The sequence below is a fragment of the Sander lucioperca genome, chromosome 2 (assembly GCF_008315115.2).
Source record: "Sander lucioperca isolate FBNREF2018 chromosome 2, SLUC_FBN_1.2, whole genome shotgun sequence".
Lineage (NCBI taxonomy): Eukaryota > Metazoa > Chordata > Actinopteri > Perciformes > Percidae > Sander > Sander lucioperca.
The window spans coordinates 18,360,511-18,380,510 of NC_050174.1; the positions used below are offsets into that span (position 1 = coordinate 18,360,511).

Consider the following 20,000-nt stretch of genomic DNA (forward strand, 5'->3'; position numbering starts at 1 on the left):
TTTTGCCAAAAAAATGTAATATGTCAAAATTACAGAGTCATGTCTCCAAAACTACTCCACACATAGAAGCCCCCCTGCTGGTTGTACTACAGCACTTACCTTTCATAATTTTGGGCAATATTTGTTTGCCAAAAACATTTAATATTTGAATAATTAAATAGAGTTGTCTCTAAACTTCCCTCACATATAATTAGTCTTCTGCTGGTTATACTACATCACTTACTTTTCAAAAATAGGCATATGCATAATTTGGGGGAGTATTTTTTGCCAGTTTTTTTTATATATGTCATAATTACAAAGAGGCATGCCTCCAAAACTACTCCACACATAGAACACCTCCTGCTTGTTGTCTGAATTTCTTTTCAAAGTGCACCAGATTGAGGCATTTAAACGTTAAAATAGACAAAATTGTCTTACAGGGGAGCATGCCCATGGACCCCCCTAGGGGGGCTTGTGCCCCAGTGCAGCTCTAGGTCTAGTGACGCCCCTGGGGCAGTGTCCCCGTTTTAAGTTTACAAAGATAAAAACATTATCTGTTTTGGAGGTATTTACGCTTCTGACCTGAAAATGTCCCAGAAATCTGGTCACCTTACTGTAGGGTGACAGTAAGTTGGTCAAACGGTTCATGGCTTGTGCGTTTATCCGCTGCAGCCTCAGTTTGACGTGAGTTACGGTAAAATATGATTACACAGAACGTATGCAGGGGCCGAGCAAATACGAGTTTGAGACATGAGGATAAACAAAGCCAAAGTGCAGTCGCACTGATTTATCTTATAAAAAGGAACATCTCTCTTCGTCCCGTCTGTGCTTCTCTGTCTGCGTTTCAACCAGATGGATTGTTTTCATGTGTTTCACATACAAGTTGAAATACTCTGCCAACAGTTTAATACAGTTTAACACATTGAGTTTGAGATGTAACTGTGTACACTGGAACTGTAAACCCTTTAGAGATGACTAGATTTACTCTACTTATTCTCCTTTTGGAAGTTCAATCAATGCATTGATGTTGATGTTTTTCTTTGTATTATTTGTTATATTCATTAGTTTGACAATTGTGATGACCCCTCCCACTCATTTGAGCTGGGTAGGAGGCAGGCAGAGGTGTGGTAGTCTACACCTGGTTACCATTTGCTTGATTGACTCTTTTGTTTACTTTATTCTTCACACATTCACTTACACTCATGCTCTCCCTACACCACTGATGATACTGATATACATATCAATAATATTTTAGTATAATTAAAGGTGCACTATGAGTTCCTGCATGGTTTCAGTGCGATTCTCCTGTGACGTTTGGCTTGCTTACACTTTGTTTTGCACTGAGTAGTTGTGGAAAAGCCCCGAAATCGCCGTCACCAAACTCCACCAGACTCCACCAGACTCCATTGAAATAATCAGTTCTTTTACCGTGTATAGAGCCAGCATATGTCCACATGTAAATGGGTGAATTAAGGGTTTATTTCAACCAAACCAGAGTGGTGGTTGTTGGAACAGTGGAAAGATGAACCAAGACGGACTTTGATAGTTTTATTTAGTTTCTGTCCACTTTGAATGAAGTGTGTTTTACGATAAAAGTAGTGATTATTTACATGGAGTCTGGTGTAGTTTGGTGATGGTGATTTCGGGGCTGTTTCATGTTAAACTAAAACATTAGTCCTGTAGGCTTACATTACAGCCTGGTTCACGGCTACCGGTTAGAGCGTTGTCGCTCAGTACTGGACCAGTTTCAAAGATTTTTGTTCACGTCAGTCACTTGGACACGAATGAATAGGGAAACAGGGTCCAGCTTGAAAAATACCACCCTTTAATCAGATTTCTTTGAGAGTAACTAAACAGCCCACATACTCATCAGCAGGGACGTCGTTAGGCCTATTTCAGGGGTGCTGACGCTACCCTAACAACTGTCACCTGGTCGAAATGGCAGTGTTAGAGGCTCAACGAGCACCCACATGCACGTTAACGGTGTGTGGACGAGCGAGATAGAGAGTTAGCTACCGAAGAGAGCCAAGCGGTATTAAAACAAAGCAGAGAATCAAAGATTCTGCCAACTGTATCAAGCATCTTATCACTAACCATATCCATTCATATTTAGACGCAAGAAATAATATATATCCAGCTACAAAATAGCCAAAAAGTCGGAAGTTAGACAGAAGTACAAAGAGTCGTTGTGCTATCAAGATGATGCACCGTCTCGTTGCATTGGTGTGTGAACTGGCAACTTTCAGAGCGTTGCAGACCGGAGCGTTGCAAGTAGCTGGAGGATTCATCTCGTCGCTACTCTTTGGTCTGAACTTGCTACTGCTCGCACGCACACACACACACACACACACACACACACACACACACACACACACTTAGCTGTGCACAACCTCCTAGACCCAGACATGTTTCCAGTGCCTGTGAGCAGCTGCTCTTGTGAAAGGTCCTTTAGTGCACTGCGTCAGCTTCACTCCTGGCTGCGTCAAACAATGGGGCAGAAAAGGCTTCACAATCTTGCAGCCATGTCGATTGAAAATGACATACTGAAGCACCTAAGTCACAACAGAGTGATAGACCGATTTGCCACCCTTAAAACAGAAGGCATTCTTTGATGCTTCCACCCACGAAGTAGACAATAAACAAAAAGTAACTGTTGTCTGTGGTTTTCATTCTCAATTTTCCTTTATTTGAATACTGCCTTTTCGTTGTTGATTCATATCATACATTGTATACATCATTTGGCAGAATAAATTATCTTTATTTGAGAAACGCTCAAACTTGTGTTGTCAAATTTCACTATGACCTTCAAATTCTGGTTCTTGGGTTATACTGTATGCAAGCCAAACTACACAGCGAAAGGACACTGATTGAACCAATCCACAGCGCAGTTACAGTAATTAGCGTAATTAAATAGCATTATTTTGACAACTTATCTTATAGAGGGAGGAATTAGATATAGTATGCGATTACTTTATTACACATTTACATGAGTAGACAGATAGCATTTAAGTCATTGCTCACAGAAGAACTCATCCGGAGCAAAGTCTGGCCTAAGTAAATTTTCCCATGCAGCTTTGATGTGTCTAAAAGCTAATGTTACAGGAACTTTTGTTGAACAGAGTAGAAATGTAAGAAGACGGTATGTCTGTCACTTTTTACTTGTTAACATCTTGGTTTCTTGACTGGTCGTTGACATAAGTGTAGCTCTAATACAGTAACAAAAGATGTGAGTGCAAAGATTTTGCAAACGTAAGTTACAAATACCCTGAGGTCTAAGCACCCCCTGTCTTTAAATTCTAGTGACGTCCCTGCTTATCAGACACACATTATACTAAGCCTTCAGAAAATACCTCCAGTTCAATCAGTTTCCTCATTAAAACAAACAATGAAGCTGAACTTTTGAACTTTTGTCTTAGTTCACAATGATGATGCGTGCGGCCGTGGGTCTCTGGGTCCTATCAGCGGTGATCTGCGTCGGCAGAGGCCATCACCATTTGGGTCACAGCATTGACAAGACCGTCCAAGACACTGTAGCGGACGGCAGCGCCAACAGCGTCTCCCTGGTGAACGAAGCAAACAAAGACTTTTCCTTCCGACTCTACAGGAAGTTAGCAGCTCACACTGACTCACAGGGAAAGAATATCTTCTTCTCCCCGGCTAGTGTGTCGACTGCCCTGGCTGCGTTGTCCGTGGGAGCGCAGGGGGAGACGCACCGTCAGCTTTTCAGTGGTCTGGGTTTCAACAGCTCCCTCCTGACGCAGACAGATGTGGACCAGGCCTTCCAGACGTTCCTCCAGAGGGCCAACAACACGAACGAAGCCGGAGTTCCTGCAGACCCTGAAGCAGTCATACTTCGCAGATGGGTTCAATGTGGACTTCACCAAAACCAGAGAAAGTACTGATACCATCAATAAGTACGTGGAGGAGAAGACCAACGGGAAGATTGACAAGCTGGTGGACCTCCTGGATCCAAACACAGTCATGTGTCTCATCAGCTACATCTACTACAAAGGTAAAAAGGTCCTGTGGGATGAGATCTAGTCAGTCTGTAATAATCTAATGTAATAATGTAAGATCTGTTTACATATTTTGAGGTTAAATGGAACGTATTAAACCAAAGGTTGTGTATTGTTTCTGCTCATTGTCTAACAGGAAAGTGGGCGTCTCAGTTTGACCCTAGGCTCACCAAGCAGGGCGACTTCAACGTGGACGAGAACACCAAGGTTCACAGTTACATTCTTAATTCAGATAAAATAATTTGAGTCCCAGCAATTAACAGGGGCGGAGCCAGACATCGTCAACATTCAGGGTTCAGCCCAGACCTAGAGCGGGGGTCCGTTGGGAATTCATCATTAACGAAAGACATATATGAAGTATTTTTCATGCCGTTAAAGGGGCGCTATGCAGTTTTGGCCATTTCTTCGCTGTTTTCTGGCTTTTTTGCTGGCAGGTTTCTCTATAGAGCTCCCTATACAGCTTCAGAATAGATATTTGGCAGCTCCTATGTTTACCCGTGTCTGACTCCTCTCTCGGTCAGTCTGCCGTTTCCTCTTTCTCTGTTCCTCCGACAATGCTTTCCTAGCTTTCTGCTTCTTTTTTGCCGGCTCAGCCATGACGATAGTGTGAAAAACTCCATCGCTACCTTGCTAGCCGGTTCCTGAATGGCCGTATGTGTGCAGTGCCGTGAAGCAATCCGTTACATGGCGAGACCTAATATCACGCGATACTTCCTGACGCCGAGGAAAGTTTTGGTGGTTTAGGTGTTTTTTCCGTTTTTCCAGGGGGGAGCGAGACGACCACCATTCAACCCGAAAAAAGTCATATAACCATTCCAATGACTCCGAAGCTGTTCAGTTAAGGTAAATTAAGCTAAAAAACATGTTATGGGCATTTCCGCCTTTAATGATAGGACAGCTCAGACACAAAAGGGGAGAGAGAGGAGGGAAGACACGCAGGAAAACCGTCACAGATCGGATTCGAACCCTGGACCTTCTGCACCGAGGAATAACCCTCTGTAAAGGTGCGCCTGCTCTAGCAACTGGTTTAGTTTAACATGAAACAGCCCTGAAATCACCATCACCAAACTACACCAGACTCCATGTAAACAATCAGTACTTTTATCATCGTAAAACACACTTCATTCAAAGTGAACAGAAACTAAATAAAACTATCAAAAGCCGTCTTGGTTCATCTTTCCACTGTTCCAACAATCACCACTCTGGTTTGGTTGAAATAAACCCTTAATTCACCCATTTACATGTGGAAATATGCTGGCTCTATGCACGTTAAAAGTACTGATTATTTACATGGAGTCTGGTGGATTTGGTGATGGTGATTTCGGGGCTGTTTCATGTTAAACTAAAAGCACCTTACTTTTTAACAAAAAGGTCTCTCTCTGTAGGGATCCTTTCCATAATGTCAGATTCTTAGAATAACTATCTGAGTCTGTCAGCGGCAAAAACAGCATATCATTGTTTAGGGCTCTCATAGCCAAACGAAATTCGTGCCCCAGTCAGATTCAGTGAATGTTTGTCTTCTCCCCCCCCCATGTTTTAGCAACCATTATGTATATATTCCAAAGTTCTCCATCAAGACTTCCTACAAGCTGAACGATGCGCTGGCAGGAATGAATGACAGACATGTTTAGTGGTGGTGCAAATTTGAGGAGCATTTCAGAGGAGCATGGACTGGCAGTCTCAGATGTAAGTAAACAGAGCATATGTTTTATGTTATTTCACACATATTCCATTCATCTGTTGTCTCACTTCCTCTGCGTTGCACCGCAGGTTGTGCACCAAGCTACGCTGGACGTGGACGAGGCCGGAGCCGAAGCTTCAGCTGTCACAGGAATCTTCATCGGATTTTCTGCCATCTTGGACCCTGTCCCTGTGTTGAAGTTCGATCGTCCATTCATGGTCATCATCACTGAACGTAACACAGAGAAAATCCTCTTCATGGGCAAGATTATCAACCCAACCATCTGATGGATCATCACTTTGTGTTTGCTCGAGCACAGCTGTTGCATCTCATATAAAGGAGTCAGAAAAACTTTTGTTTTGTTGTCTCTTGCTTTATTGAGAATGTAAACAGTTTTTATATAATGATCTTTGAAGGTAAAATAATGTAGGGATAACATATGATCAACTTCCATAAGCATTTGATATTCATTTATAACAGATCAGATTTTAAAAATACAATAGAGCTCAACTAACTTTTTGAACCACTCTGGTTCTGGCAGCAGTGGCAGAAGTAGTAAAATATTTTATTTAAAGGTGCTCTAAGCAATGTTGGGTGATGTCACTTCTTGTTGACGTTTGAAGTATTGTCAAACAAAACTGAGGCTACCTCGCCCTCCCTCATCCCGTCCCCTGTCCCTCCCTTCCGTGCTTCCGCGCACTGACCCCCACCCCCAAATCCTTCTTGTCGGTTATTGGCTGGAACTCTGTTTGTTATGTTTGGTAGTGCAGGTTGGCGCGGTTTGTTTTTTGCCGTTTGTGGAGCCTGGGCTGTGTACAGAGACCGCGTTTTTTTTACAGTGTGTTCAAAAAAAAACCTAAAAAACCTGTGACATCGCTTAGAGCACCTTTAAGTAAGGCAAGGCAAGGCAGCTTTATTTGTAGCACATTTCAGCAACAGGGCAATTCAAAGTGCTTTACATGAAAACAGATTAAAAAATTTAAAACATAAAATACGAGAATAAAAGTTACAGTGCAGTATAAGAAATGAAACATTGAAGAGCAATTAAAACAGTTAAATATATAAAAGCTCTTTATATGCTTATATAGATTGTCATACAGTGTCAACAATGCAACTTCAGTATAAGAAATGAACAGTTATTTAATGAAAGGCAACATCAAAAAGAAAGGTCTTCAGCCTTGATTTAAAAGAACTGAGAGTTGCAGTAGACCTGCAGTTTTCTGGGAGTTTGCTCCAGATATGTGGAGCATAAAAACTGAATGCTGCTTCCCCCTGTTTAGTTCTGACTCTGGGGACAACAAGCAGACCTGTCCCAGAAGACCTGAGAGGTCTGGGTGGGTCATAGTGTACTAGCAGATCAGAAATGTATTTTGGCCCTAAACCGTTTAGTGATTTATAAACCAGCAAAAGTATTTTGAAATCAATTCTTTGAGGCACTGGAAGCCAGTGTAGAGACTTCAGTACTGGAGTGATGTGATCTACTTTCTTGGTCTTAGTGAGGTCTCGAGCAGCAGCGTTCTGAATCAGCTGCAGCTGTCTGATTGATTTTTTAGGGAGACCTGTAAAGACACCGTTACAGTAGTCAAGTCTACTGAAGATAAAAGCATGGACAAGTCCTGCTGAGACACAAGTCCTTTAACCCTTGATACATTTTTAAGGTGGTAAGAGGCTGACTTTGTAATTGTCTTAATGTGGCTGTTAAAATTCAGGTCTGAGTCCATAACTACACCAAGATTTTTGGCTTTGTCTGTTGTTGTTAACATTATCGTTTGAAGCTGAGTGCTGACTTTTAATCGTTCCTCTTTTGCTCCAAAAACAACCACCTCAGTTTTTTCTTCATTTAATTTAAGAAAGTTCTGGCACATCCAGTCGTTAATTTGTTCAATGCACTTAGTCAGTTGTTGTATTGGACTATAGTCCCCTGGCGATAAGGTTATATAAATTTGTGTGTCATCCGCAGTTTTCTGCAGTCCTGCAGTTTTCTGGGAGTTTGTTCCAGATATGTGAAATGACATGTAATGTAATATGTGGAGCATAAAACCTAAACGCTACTTCCCCCTGTTTAGTTCTGACTCTGGGGACAACAAGCAGACCTGCCCCAGGCCCCAGAACTGAGGGGAACTGAGGGGAACTCCGCACGTCATATTTGTATGCTCAGATGTATAATTACCTATAGACACAAAGTAGTCCCTATTCTTTAAATAAGACTCAAACCACTTTAGTACTGAGCCAGAAATGCCAACCCAGTTTTCCAATCGTTCTAGTAACATGTCGTGGTCGACCGTATCAAAGGCAGCACTGAGATCAAGTAATACTAAGACTGAAATTTTGCCACTATCTGTGTTTAAGTGGATGTCATTAAAGACTTTAACAAGAGCTGTCTCAGTGCTGTGGTGTGGTCGAAAACCCGACTGGAAGGCATCAAAACTGTTGTTTAATGACAAGAAAAGGTTGAGTTGTTGAGAAACCGTTTTTTCAATGATTTTACTTAAAAATGGAAGGTTTGATATCGGCCTGTAGTTGCTCATTAGTGACGTGTCTAGATTGTTCTTTTTTAAGAGTGGCTTAATGACTGCAGTTTTCAGGGCCTGTGGGAAGATACCTGAGAGAAGAGACGTGTTCACAATCTGTAGAAGATCTGTAGCCACAAGTTTGCAACATTTTTGAAAAGGCCCGTTGGTAGAATATCAAGGCAGCAGGAGGAGGTTTTCAGATGTTGTATAATGTCCTCCAGGTTTTTATGGTTAATCATATGAAATTGGGTCATATTGGAATCTGTTTTGCCTGGACACTGTGACAACACATACCCTGTACTTGATATGGAAGCACTGACTGTTTGTCTAATTTTACTGAATTTTGTCATCGAAGAAGGTGGCAAAATCATTGCAGGCCTTTGTGGATAAAAGTTCAGATGCTACTGGTACTGGAGGGTTTGTTAACCTATCGACAGTAGCAAACAAAGCACGCGAATTATTATTGTTTTTGGCAATAATGTCCGAGAAGAAGGACCACCTTGCATTCCTCAGTTCCAAATTATAAGTGCGAAGTCTCTCTTTATAGGTGTTGTAGTGGACCTGGATATTAGTTTTTCGCCACCTGCGTTCTGCTTTTCGACACTCTCTTTTTTCTGTTCTTACCAGTATGGCATTTCTCCATGGAGATCTTTTCTTATCAGAGACAGTTTTGACTTTAGTGGGGGCAATGGCATCAATAACATTTGTAATTTTACAATTGAAATTGTCTACAAGCTCAGTGACTGAGACCCCTGAGAGGGTGGGTGTGGAGGAGAAAAGCTGAATGAATGTTTCACTGGTGTTGTCAGTGATATACCGTTTTCTTATTAACTTTGTTTGGACACTTTTGTGCACAGAGATAGTGCCATTAAAGAAAACACAGGAATGATCAGACAAGCAGCATCAGTCACCACAACCTTAAGATAATCAGAGTCCAGAGTGTGCCCCTTGTTGTGTGTGGGCTCCGTCACATGCTGAGTCAGTCCATAGTTCTCAAAAATGCAACACAGTTCTTTGGTCCCCCTATCCTGGGGGTTGTCAACATGAATGTTGAAATCACCAGCAATAACTACACAGTCAAAGTTTATACAGATTAAAGACAGCAGTCCACTAAAGTCGTCAAAGAAGGATGCACAGTATTTAGGTGGCCTGTAGATAATTAGAAATATAAGTCGAGAGGGGGACCTTAGCTGAAGAGCCACATATTCAAAAGAAGCAAAGTTTCCATAAGCTATTTGAGTACATTGGAACGAGTCGTTAAACAAAATGGCGACTCCACCTCCTTTCTTATTCACTCTATGCTCACTCATAAAACTGAAGATACGGGGAGCTGACTCAATGAGAACAGCATCACTGTTATTCTGGTCTAACCAGGTTTCAGTTAAAAACATAAAATCAAGATTGTGCTTAATAATAAAATCATTGATTAAAAATGATTTACCCGCCAAAGACCTGACGTTTAGTAAGGCTAATGTTAGTGTGTTAAAATAATTATCTGTCTTGTTTTTTGGGACAGGCTGTGGCTGACGAGGAATGGATGCTAAATTTGCTAAGTTGGCAGTTAAGTGCTTCTTTTTCTTACTTAGCAGATTCACCATTCTTTTTCTATTACCTATCACAACATAGATTGACGAAGAATTGAATACACAGGGCCAAGGCTTGTCCTGGAAAGAGTCATGAGTGCCACTAGGCATGCAGCCTGGGCCCAGCACATATCAGTTAAAGCTTGTTTCATTTTGTACACAAGCATACTTATCAGTCTGTTGAGAAGGAGTTAGCTGCTGTCCTTGAGGGGGCAGAGGTGCCTGGTGTTTTACTTTCTGGGGTTGAGTCCAAACAGGGTCAGTTTGATGCTGGGGGCGAGTGATGGGAGAAGGTAGTGGGGCAAACTTGATTCCAGCATCTACCAGCTGCTCCATCCGGTCAGTGAACTCCAACATGTGGCAGGGGGAAACAGGGGAAAGGGTGAATGGGGAGAGCGATGGATCCTCAAAGGTGTCGGTGTTGGTAAGGGGGTTTGAGGAGTGTTGGACGGGTGAAAAGGGGGGTTGAGATTTCTCATCTCCGCTCTGTGGTCTCCCATGCTCAAATCTTTGTTCAGGTGGGGGCTGTGGTGGATCACTGCCACACTTTGTTGTGTCTTCCTCTTGTTTTGTTTGTGTTGATTTATCTTGTCCTGTGTCCTTGGCTGAGGGAGCAGATGTGTGGTGCAGAAAGTAAAGTAGGCTAGAGGTGAACAGCTTTACTCCTGGCTTGTTAAGGAAAAGTCCATCTGCTTTAAAAAGATGTCTGCGGTCCCAGAAATTGTTAAAATTGTCACTGAACCGCAGAGAGTGGACGGTACATGCAGTTGAAAGCCATTTGTTCAGTGCCAACAGTCTGCTGAATCTCTCAGCTCCTCTTCTGACTGGCGGTATAGGGCCACTGATAAACACCTCTGCGTTTAGGGAGCTGACTGTGTTCAGCAGATTCATAAAGTCACGATTCAGCACTTCAGACTCTTGCTTTACAACATCATGTGACCCTATATGCAGTATAATGTTTTTCACAGTTGGGTGTGCTGCCATGATATCCGGGATTCTTTGGGCTAAGTCAGACACCATGTCTTTGGGAAAACAGAGAATTTTGGTGTTTTTACTGCTTTTTATGTTTTTTACAGCAGAGTCACCCACAATCAGAGTTTGGTGCCCAGTTGTTAGCTTTCCCTGTAGCTTTTTACTTTTTGAATTGCTCTCAGTCCTTACCCTGCTGTGTGACGATGAGACGTAATCCAGGTCATGTCCAGGGTCCTGCAGCAGAGGAGCAAATCTGTTATCCAGTTGCACACTCAGTTGTTGGGGAGGCATTTTGTTGCTAATTCTCCCTTTTGCAGCTGTCCACGGCTGTGTCCTACTGAGTACAGGGGTTGAAGAGGCGCTCTGCCTGGATGGTAATGCAGGCCAGCCGTTCATATCACAAATCTCAGGGCGCTGTGCCCTGCCCATTAGTCGTCCTTCCCAGGAAAAGGATTTACTCTTAGGCTTTGCACCAAAAGAGTTCCAGGGAGGACTACCACTTGTTGATTTATTACCTATTCCACAGCCCTCCTGTTTGTCCGTAGTCTTGCTGGTGCTAGTTAGCTGTGTGTTGACATGCTTCTGTCCATTGTTTTGGGTCCATGGTAAAGTGGTGTCATTTCCACATGATCCGTTCACTTCCAGGTTTACTTCTAACCGGTGAATTTTGGTTTCCAGAACTCCAATCTTCTGAAGGAGTTTGTAGTAGTCCTCCATGGAGAAGGGAGGCATCTTGCTGCTAATTAGCTTTAGCTACAATCACTTTAGGACAGGCTTGAGCTATTTGTAGGCCACGCTCACGCAGAAAAATGTTGAAATATGGCAATAGCCTACTATGTCTACAAAAAATGTATAGTCCAGTGATTTATAAGTATCCAAGAGCCGCTGCTCATAGTTTCTCTCAGAGGAAAAGCAAGATTATCAGCAGAAATATGCAAGCAGAGGCAGGAGCAAGCAGCAAAGCGTCTGCACTGTAAGAAGCAGGAAGCAAAGTAAAAGTACTACTTCCATAATGTAAAAGTTCAAGCCCTGAATTGAAAATGTTACTTCAGTAAAAGTATCATCAGGAAAATGTACTTAAAGAATAAAAGTAAAAGTACTTCATGCAGAAAAATTCTCACATTTTGGAAACAGTTGATTTCATATGGACTTGTGTCTTCTACAGGAGCAGAAACTTTGTTTCACAACCTCACAGCTCGGGGTCAGTCTACCACACACACACACACACACACACACACACACACACACACACACACACACACACACACACAAAGATAGGATCGCTGGCAGCAGCAGAATGTTTTCAGGATATTATCGACCTGTTTTTGAATGTATCTTTAGTATGAAGGAAGTTTAGAGTTATTGATTTTGATTTGTAACCTGCCTGCTCTGACCTTTGAGCCTGCAGACTGAGAACTAAAAACAACAAATCAGTAACCAGAACCTGAAAACACCACAGAGGGAAAACGTTGGTACTCTGCCTCCAAATTAATCTTTCTTATTTGTTACAAACATGCTAATTAAGAAAAGCACAGAGCAGCACAAAGACCAAAATACAGTCTCTAAAAACTACAGTGAGCAGCTGTTTTGGGAAATTACTGATGAAACTTTTATCTCTTATTACAGTTAGTGCAACATGTAATACTGACAGCTAGTGTTTGAAATAGTTACTGCGGTACAAATTCAAAATACTGGAGAGCGTCGTCCCCTCCTCCCCAGTCTCAAAGTTCACGGAGGTTGCCAGGCTGAGACCGCAGCATCAAACAATGTTGCTAGATGCTTGTCTCACATATAGAGGAAGATAAGTTCTGAACCTCCTGGGCCCTTAGGCCCTTAAAATCTGACTCCAATTATCTCTAATGTCTTTTCTTCCCCGACGTATTTGTTGATGGTAAGACCAGAAGACACAAAATAACTTCACAGAGACGATGGAGATCAGCTTCACAAATTTAGTAATCAGTATTTCAAGAATTACAAGACATATGCATACGGTTTCACAATCTCAAGACTAGACTCGCCCTAGCAATCAGACAATGCTGTACGGGTCTCCAAGTTGATCTCCATCGTCTCTGTGAAGTTATTTTGTGTCTTCTGGTCTTACCATCAACAAATACGTTGGGGAGGAAAAGACATTAGAGATAATTGGAGTCAGATTTTAAGGGCCTAAGGGCCCAGGAGGTTCAGAACTTATCTTCCTCTTTATATGTGAGACAAGCATCTAGCAACATTGTTTGATGCTGCGGTCTCAGCCTGGCAACCTCCGTGAACTTTGAGTCTGGGGAGGAGGGGGCGGGGGAGACGACGCTCTCCAGTATTTTGAATTTGTACCGCAGTAACTATTTCAAACACTAGCTGTCAGTATTACATGTTGCACTAACTGTAATAAGAGATAAAAGTTTCATCAGTAATTTCCCAAAACAGCTGCTCACTGTAGTTTTTAGAGACTGTATTTTGGTATTTGTGCTGCTCTGTGCTTTTCTTAATTAGCATGTTTGTAACAAATAAGAAAGATTAATTTGGAGGCAGAGTACCAACGTTTTCCCTCTGTGGTGTTTTCAGGTTCTGGTTACTGATTTGTTGTTTTTAGTTCTCAGTCTGCAGGCTCAAAGGTCAGAGTAGGCAGGTTACAAATCAAAATCAATAACTCTAAACTTCCTTCATACGTCATTCAAAAACAGGTCAACAAAACACAACAACAACCTCTGCAGAGTCCGAGTTTAATAGCATCTAATAAAAACAGGGAGGAGGAAAGATCAACCTGCTGACTGAAAACATCCTGCTGTGTGTGGATGTTTTCTTACAAAAAGATAAAAAATTTGTGAGCAAACATCTGAAAATTAAAAACATGTATGTAAAAGGTGTGAGAAGTGATGTCTGGTATTATTGCTGAGGAGAGTGTGTGTGTGTGTGTGTGTGTGTGTGTGTGTGTGTGTGTCTCTGTGTCTGTGTGAGTGAGTGAGTGTGTGTGTGTGTGTGTGTGTGTGTGTGTGTGTCTGTGTGAGTGAGTGAGTGAGTGAGTGATTGAGTGTGTGTGTGTGTGTGTGTGTGTGTGTGTGTGTGTGTGTGTGTGTCTTTGTGTCTGTGTGAGTGAGTGAGTGAGTGAGTGAGTGAGTGTGTGTGTGTGTGTGTGTGTGTGTGTGTGTGTGTGTGTGTGTGTGTGTGTGTCTGTGTCTGTGTGAGTGAGTGAGTGACCGTGGATTTCCACTGGATGCGGACGTCCGCAGACCGGCTGTGCTGCGGAACGGCTGCGTGCTCCGCCGTCCGTCAATACCCACCAGGTCCGGATTTGTTGCGTAACGGCTGCGGTCAGCCGACCACGAGATCTCGGAGTAGGGACGCAGATGTTCTGCAGTCAGTGGAATACACACACTGACTTTAATGGAAACCTAATGACTCCGTCGACGTTCCGGAGACGTTCTGGAGACGTTCCGCAGACGTTCCGCAGACGTTCCGCATCCAGTGGAAATTGCCGATTACAGGGCAGAGAGAAACGTCTTGAGTCGGTGCCTTGTTTAACTTTTGCTGCCCGATTTCTATTTCTCCCCAGCGACCTAGGTACTTCTGAGACGCTGGTCCATATTAAGTGTTTATCTTTCTCCATTCATTGTACCTCTCTGCTGGGGACCCCATTCCTAACTCTGCCTACAGTTTTTATCATGCCGGCCGCTCCTCTCCGGGCAGGTCATCACCCCAGCAACCAGCTCCTGTATCCAAGGTGGAGCAATGATTCATCCTCCAGATATTCCTGTTTTTCACCGCGCAATCTTATCCAACTGTTCCCCTTTTGATCATATTTTAATTAAAGGTCAAGCTGAAACATTTTGTGTTGACTCAGACATTCTTAAATAATGAAATGCTTTATGCCTCTCCACCCAACCTTTAGTCTAACACACAACTCTTAATGCTCAACAGTAAATATATATATAGGAGATTAGCATGATTATTGTCAGTGATTATTGTCAGATTATTCCTTCACATAGCCAGACATTACTCCACAGCACAGTGGAGTAGCTAACATTAGATGCTGGCTATATTGACAGTCATAAAAGCCCGTGCTCACGCAGAGCTCTGTATCCAACTGTCAGACAAATTTCCTCGGCTTAGAATTACTGTAGGAACCGCTAAAAATACCACTACCTTGCCGTCCTTTTTCACCTGACTGAAATACACACTTTATTGGCTTAGAATTACGGCAACAATCGCTAAACATGCTGCAAACTCACTGTCCTCTGTTCCTGATTTACAGCCCCCCTCTCTTGGCTTAGAATAATTCACCGTTGTCGGCTACGGCCGCTGAACATGCTACACGTTGCCGGCTTGCCTGGTTCCCCGGTAACGTTAGCAGGGTTAGCATGGCGGCGTTAGCCAGGACCAGTCTGGATCACTTTACTGGCAGTGTCTCAGTTGTTTTTGCGAGTAACCAACTCGGGTACTCTAGCTATATAATTCAATGTGAGTACACGAATGTTGAAATGACATAAAATGCCCATCCCTAGTAGCCGTGATAAATTAGCCTGTAGCTAATGCTTAGCTACCTGTTAAGGAGGAAATTAGCGAACTCAGTGTCCTAATAATTGCGTGACCGTCACGCAACTATTAGAAACATGCAGTTTTTTGTAGGTCGGGTAGAATCTATCTCTGTTGATCCCGTTTGTTCGTTTGTTGTTTTCATGGCTGTACTAACGTTACAGCTGTAGCGCGCTGGGTTTAAATGTTTACAGGTATATCTGGCAACCCGGCCTGGCTGTCAAACTGGGCAGTTGATAACAACACACACGCCAAAACACAAACAGACATTACGTCACGGAATGGAAATTTCAAAAGGAGAAAATACTGGCATTATCATTGTTGTCAGAAAAGATAGTATTTCAACTTAGCATGTTTCCTTCAGGAGTGTAGTTTAATATATTGTAGTGGGTATACTGTAGCCTCCTGTATATATTGGCCAGAATGTGCCTCTTGGGGGGAGGGGGGTCAAATCATAGTGGGGGTCTGGGTGTCCTCCCCAGGGAAGGTTTGAGCATCAACGACTTCATTTCCTGTATTCGGATACACTTTTATGCATCAATTTACGAAGGAAATACCTTTATTTAGCCTATGTGAAGACCAAAAACACAGATGACAATTCAAAATATATCAAAAATATAATGGAAAGTATGTTGTTGTGTGTCATTGGGCATTTTTAAGTGGGTATATGGAAATTCTGGAGCTTTCTTAGTGGGTATACTGCGTATACCTGCGTAGCACGTAGACTACACCACTGGTTTCCTTAATATCTGATGATGCATTGGGGTAATTTTTGGATTTATCACAGTAAATATATTACATATTGGACCTTTAAGATGTGGTATTATGTCTGTACAGTCATGTGTGTCCTTTATGTCCTAATATGCTTCGTTGATCTTATTATGTTGATGTTTTTATGTTGATTTTAGAATGGGTTTTCTGTGACATGTTTGTGTTGTGAAGCAACAGATTGCAGAGCTATGCCCAAGACAAACTTCCCCTTGGGGACGATGAAGTGTATTCTATTCTAAACTATATATTTGTGTTTTTAAAGATTTATATCCTCAGCAGAAAGAGAGAAGGTTTTATGAGAGCCGGCTCCAGCGGTTCTGTGTTAAACGAGCCGAGTGGAACATCCCGTCTGTGGTTTGAGTTCCTGTTCACGGCGAGAGAGAGGGTCGACGAACCGAAAACCAAAACACACTTCAGGATCACACTGCAGGTCATTCACAGTCAGCCGGTGTCTGGGCCGGTGTCTGGGGGGGGCTTGTTTATAGATTTCTCTAAAAGTCACTTCCTGCTGTTTCTTCACTGTTTATCCTTTAAAGACTCTTTAAACCATCCGGAGGAACGAAATGTTCCATCTGCTGCACAATGACACAGATTTAAACCTGTAACTAGGAAATAAAGAGAAGAAAGTAACTCATTTTGGTTCATGTTGTGCAAACTGAGGAGCAAGAGTGTAACTTTGGGTTCAACATTGGGGGGGCGGGGATGGAGATTGTGTTTAAAAAAGCAATACAAACTTCTAAAAACATTGGTGGAAAGAAAACTTAAAGGGATATTTCATCATTGGAAAGATGAATATATTTTTAAATTGGGTCACTTATATAGTAGAAATGTTAATTTTTTTTTAGAAATCGGTGGCTTCTAGGCTGAGAAAAGCCAGAACATGTGTTTTTGGCTCATGTGGATGAAAGACACCAAATCCCAGAATGCATTTGCTTCGCTGCTTTAGAGTCTACTCCCAAGCCACGCCTACCGTTACAGACAGACAGTGAGACAGTCAACTCAACTCAAGTGTTTTATTGTCATTTCACCATATACACAAAACAACGTTTCACTTTTAAAATATATAAAAACAACATACTAAACAGGCTACATTTAGTGCACACACATTTATAGGCTCTGTAAAGTTCAGCTAACGCATATTAGCATTAGCACTTGGTGGCCTGTAAACACCAAGTATAAACCCAGCCTTAAATTTGCGTGGAATGTAGAATGGTCGGCATTTAACAGTCACAAACTCCACCAGCAGTTACCAGTTAGTTGGATACAAGCACTAGTCCGTGTTATCACAGCCCACCTCCACTAGTCTTACCCGGCGACAGAGCAGCAGGCCTGGTAGCTGGATAGTCCAGTACATTGTTGTTCAGCCATGTTTCCACAACAACAAAAACACAGCAGTCTCTGAACTCGCGTTGGGAGTTTCGTTGAAGTTGGCTGTAGTCCAGTTTGTTGTCTAATGAGCGGACACTTGCAAGCAGGATTGATGGAACAGATGGCCGGCTAGCCTTAGCTTTACACCTAGCTAGTTTATAGTCCAGCCCTGTCCTGCCCTCGTTCTGCGTTTCACTGCTGAGGATGTCACCTTAGCGTAGGGTGACCAGATTTCCCAGAACTAAAACCGGGACACTTTGCGCATGACCGCAGTGCTCGTGCCAGCCCAGGTCATACATAGACACAGACAGATTTCACAGACAGCAATTATGCCAACAGCACATATAGGCCTACTGTTTACAACATAATGGGGTATCTCAGTTAATATTCATGACTTTTCTTGGTATGTAGCCTACATATCTAAGAAATAATAGGCTATTAAAAGACATTGAGTGAGTTTTGTGTGGGACCAACTTTATTTTTCAGAATTAAAGCATTCTTTTGGAAAATGCACCCACTGAACTTGTGAAAAATGTTGTGAAAAGGTATTTTTCATTGCATGGCACTAAATGAATTATTTAGAACTGCTGCCCCAGTCTTGAACTAAAGTTATGGTAACACTTTACAGTAAGGGTACATGAATTATGAATTCATGTATGAATTAATTCATGATTTGTGCATTACTTCATTCCTTTATATCTTTTGAATTATCAGGAATGGACATGAGTTCATAGCCTCTCATTCATGACCTCATGCATGAACAACACATCAACTAAAGCATTAGGTACATATGCACAAGTTGTGTTCAAATCAGAATTTGCGCAGTGATGACCACATTTTTTTGCAGAAAAATAAATAATCATGATCAGGCTTAATAATTCATATGATGTGCCCACGTACCTAATGCTTTAGTTGTGTTGTTCATGTATGAGGTCACAAATGACAGACTATGAACACGTCAATTCCTGATGATTCATGGGATATTAAGGAATGCAGTAATACATAAATCATTAATTACATAAATGCATAATAATACATAGCCTACATCAATTAATCCATGCATGAATTCATGTACCCTTACCGTAAAGTGTTACCAGTGTTATTCTAACCAACAACACACACACACACACAAATGTAATCTCATTTTATAGAGCAGATAGCTTCCCTATTGGATTAATTCCGTATATTTGTTAGAGGAGTGAATTTGCTCAAGAATCAATTTGTTGGCTGAAAGCCTACTGTGAAATTGCGCACAGGTGTCAGCAAAATTGGCCCGTGTGACGAGTGTCTGCTTCACATTTTCAGCAGGGCAGTAGAGCGGCTGTGGGTTGACTCTCCACGGTTCTCATGGGCTTTATTTAAGTCCTAACGTGAAAAAGCTTAACGTGGTTTAATGTACCTAAACAACAATCAGCGATCAGTTGTGTTAAAATGAGCCGAGTTGAACATCCGTCTGGTTTGAGTTGGGGGACACAAACACAAGGCACAAAGGCAGCGAAAAAGGTGACAAAAGGCAGCAAAAAAGGCAGCGAAAAATGTGACAAAAAGGCAGAAAAAAAGGTGACAAAAGGCAGCGAAAAAGGCAACAAAAGGCAGCAAAAAAGGCAGCGAAAAATGTGACAAAAAGGCAGCGAAAAAGGCGACAAAAGGCAGCGAAAAAGGCGACAAAAGGCAGCGAAAAATGTGACAAAAAGGCAGCGAAAAAGGCGACAAAAGGCAGCAAAAAAGGCAGCGAAAAATGTGACAAAAAGGCAGCAAAAAAGGCGACAAAAGGCAGCGAAAAAGGCGACAAAAGGCAGCGAAAAAGGTGACAAAAAGGCGACAAAAAGGCAGCGAAAAAAGCGACAAAAAGCCTTCAGTTAGATGCACTAAGTTGCACATTTGAACAGTTTAGTTTGTTTCTTCATCCTCACCTTTTTCCTCATTTCGTAGGAGATCATATATATCAGAATATTAAAAAGGCAAGTGAAGTAAAAGTACAGCACTTGAGTAAATGTACTTAGATGAAACTGTGAAAAGGCGACAAAAATGCGACAAATGGCAGTGAAAAAGGCAACAAAAGGCACAAAAAGGCAACAAAAGGCAGCGAAAAAGGCAACAAAAGGCAACAAAAAGGCGACAAAAGGCAGCGAAAAAGGCAGCGAAAAATGTGACAAAAAGGCAGCGAAAATTGTGACAAAAAGGCAGCGAAAAATGTGACAAAAAGGCAGCAAAAAAGGCAACAAAAATGCGACAAAAGGCAGTGAAAAGGCAAAAGGCAACGAAAAAGGCGACAAAAGGCAGCAAAAAAGGCGACAAAAAGCCTTCAGTTAGATGCACTAAGTTACACATTTGAATAGTTTAGTTTGTTTCTTCATCCTCACCTTTTTCCTCATTTAGTAGGATATCGTATACGTTTTGCTGGGGGACCCATTGTTCGTACGATACCATACGGACCTGTTTGGAGAAATGCAACCCGACGTCAGACGGGACCTGAACCCCCGGTCTTCTGGGTGAAAGTCCCCACCCGCCAACCCCCCCCAACCTCCTTCCTTACCAGGACATTTGGCGCTCTCATACTTCCTCATCTTACTTCCTTGCTATAAAGTTG

At 42.2% G+C, this 20,000-nt stretch overlaps 1 protein-coding gene and 1 long non-coding RNA gene across 2 annotated transcripts in view; one reads left to right on the plus strand and one right to left on the minus strand.

Moving 5' to 3' along the window:
• LOC116048180 overlaps positions 1-3,306 on the minus strand; it is a 7,350-nt gene extending 4,044 nt beyond the window's left edge. Inside the window, exon 1 of the long non-coding RNA XR_004104578.1 lies at positions 3,139-3,306. This is a non-coding gene — a long non-coding RNA (uncharacterized LOC116048180). The remainder of the gene's footprint in view (positions 1-3,138) is intronic.
• Positions 3,307-3,362: 56 nt separating this feature from the next.
• On the plus strand, positions 3,363-6,165 carry LOC116048214 (serine protease inhibitor A3M-like). The gene is given in 6 exon segments (XM_036008241.1): positions 3,363-3,796; positions 3,798-3,991; positions 4,132-4,220; positions 5,492-5,607; positions 5,609-5,681; positions 5,766-6,165. Coding segments are annotated over 6 exon segments (1,065 nt in total). The 5' UTR covers positions 3,363-3,401; the 3' UTR covers positions 5,964-6,165.
• Positions 6,166-20,000: the final 13,835 nt, after the last annotated feature.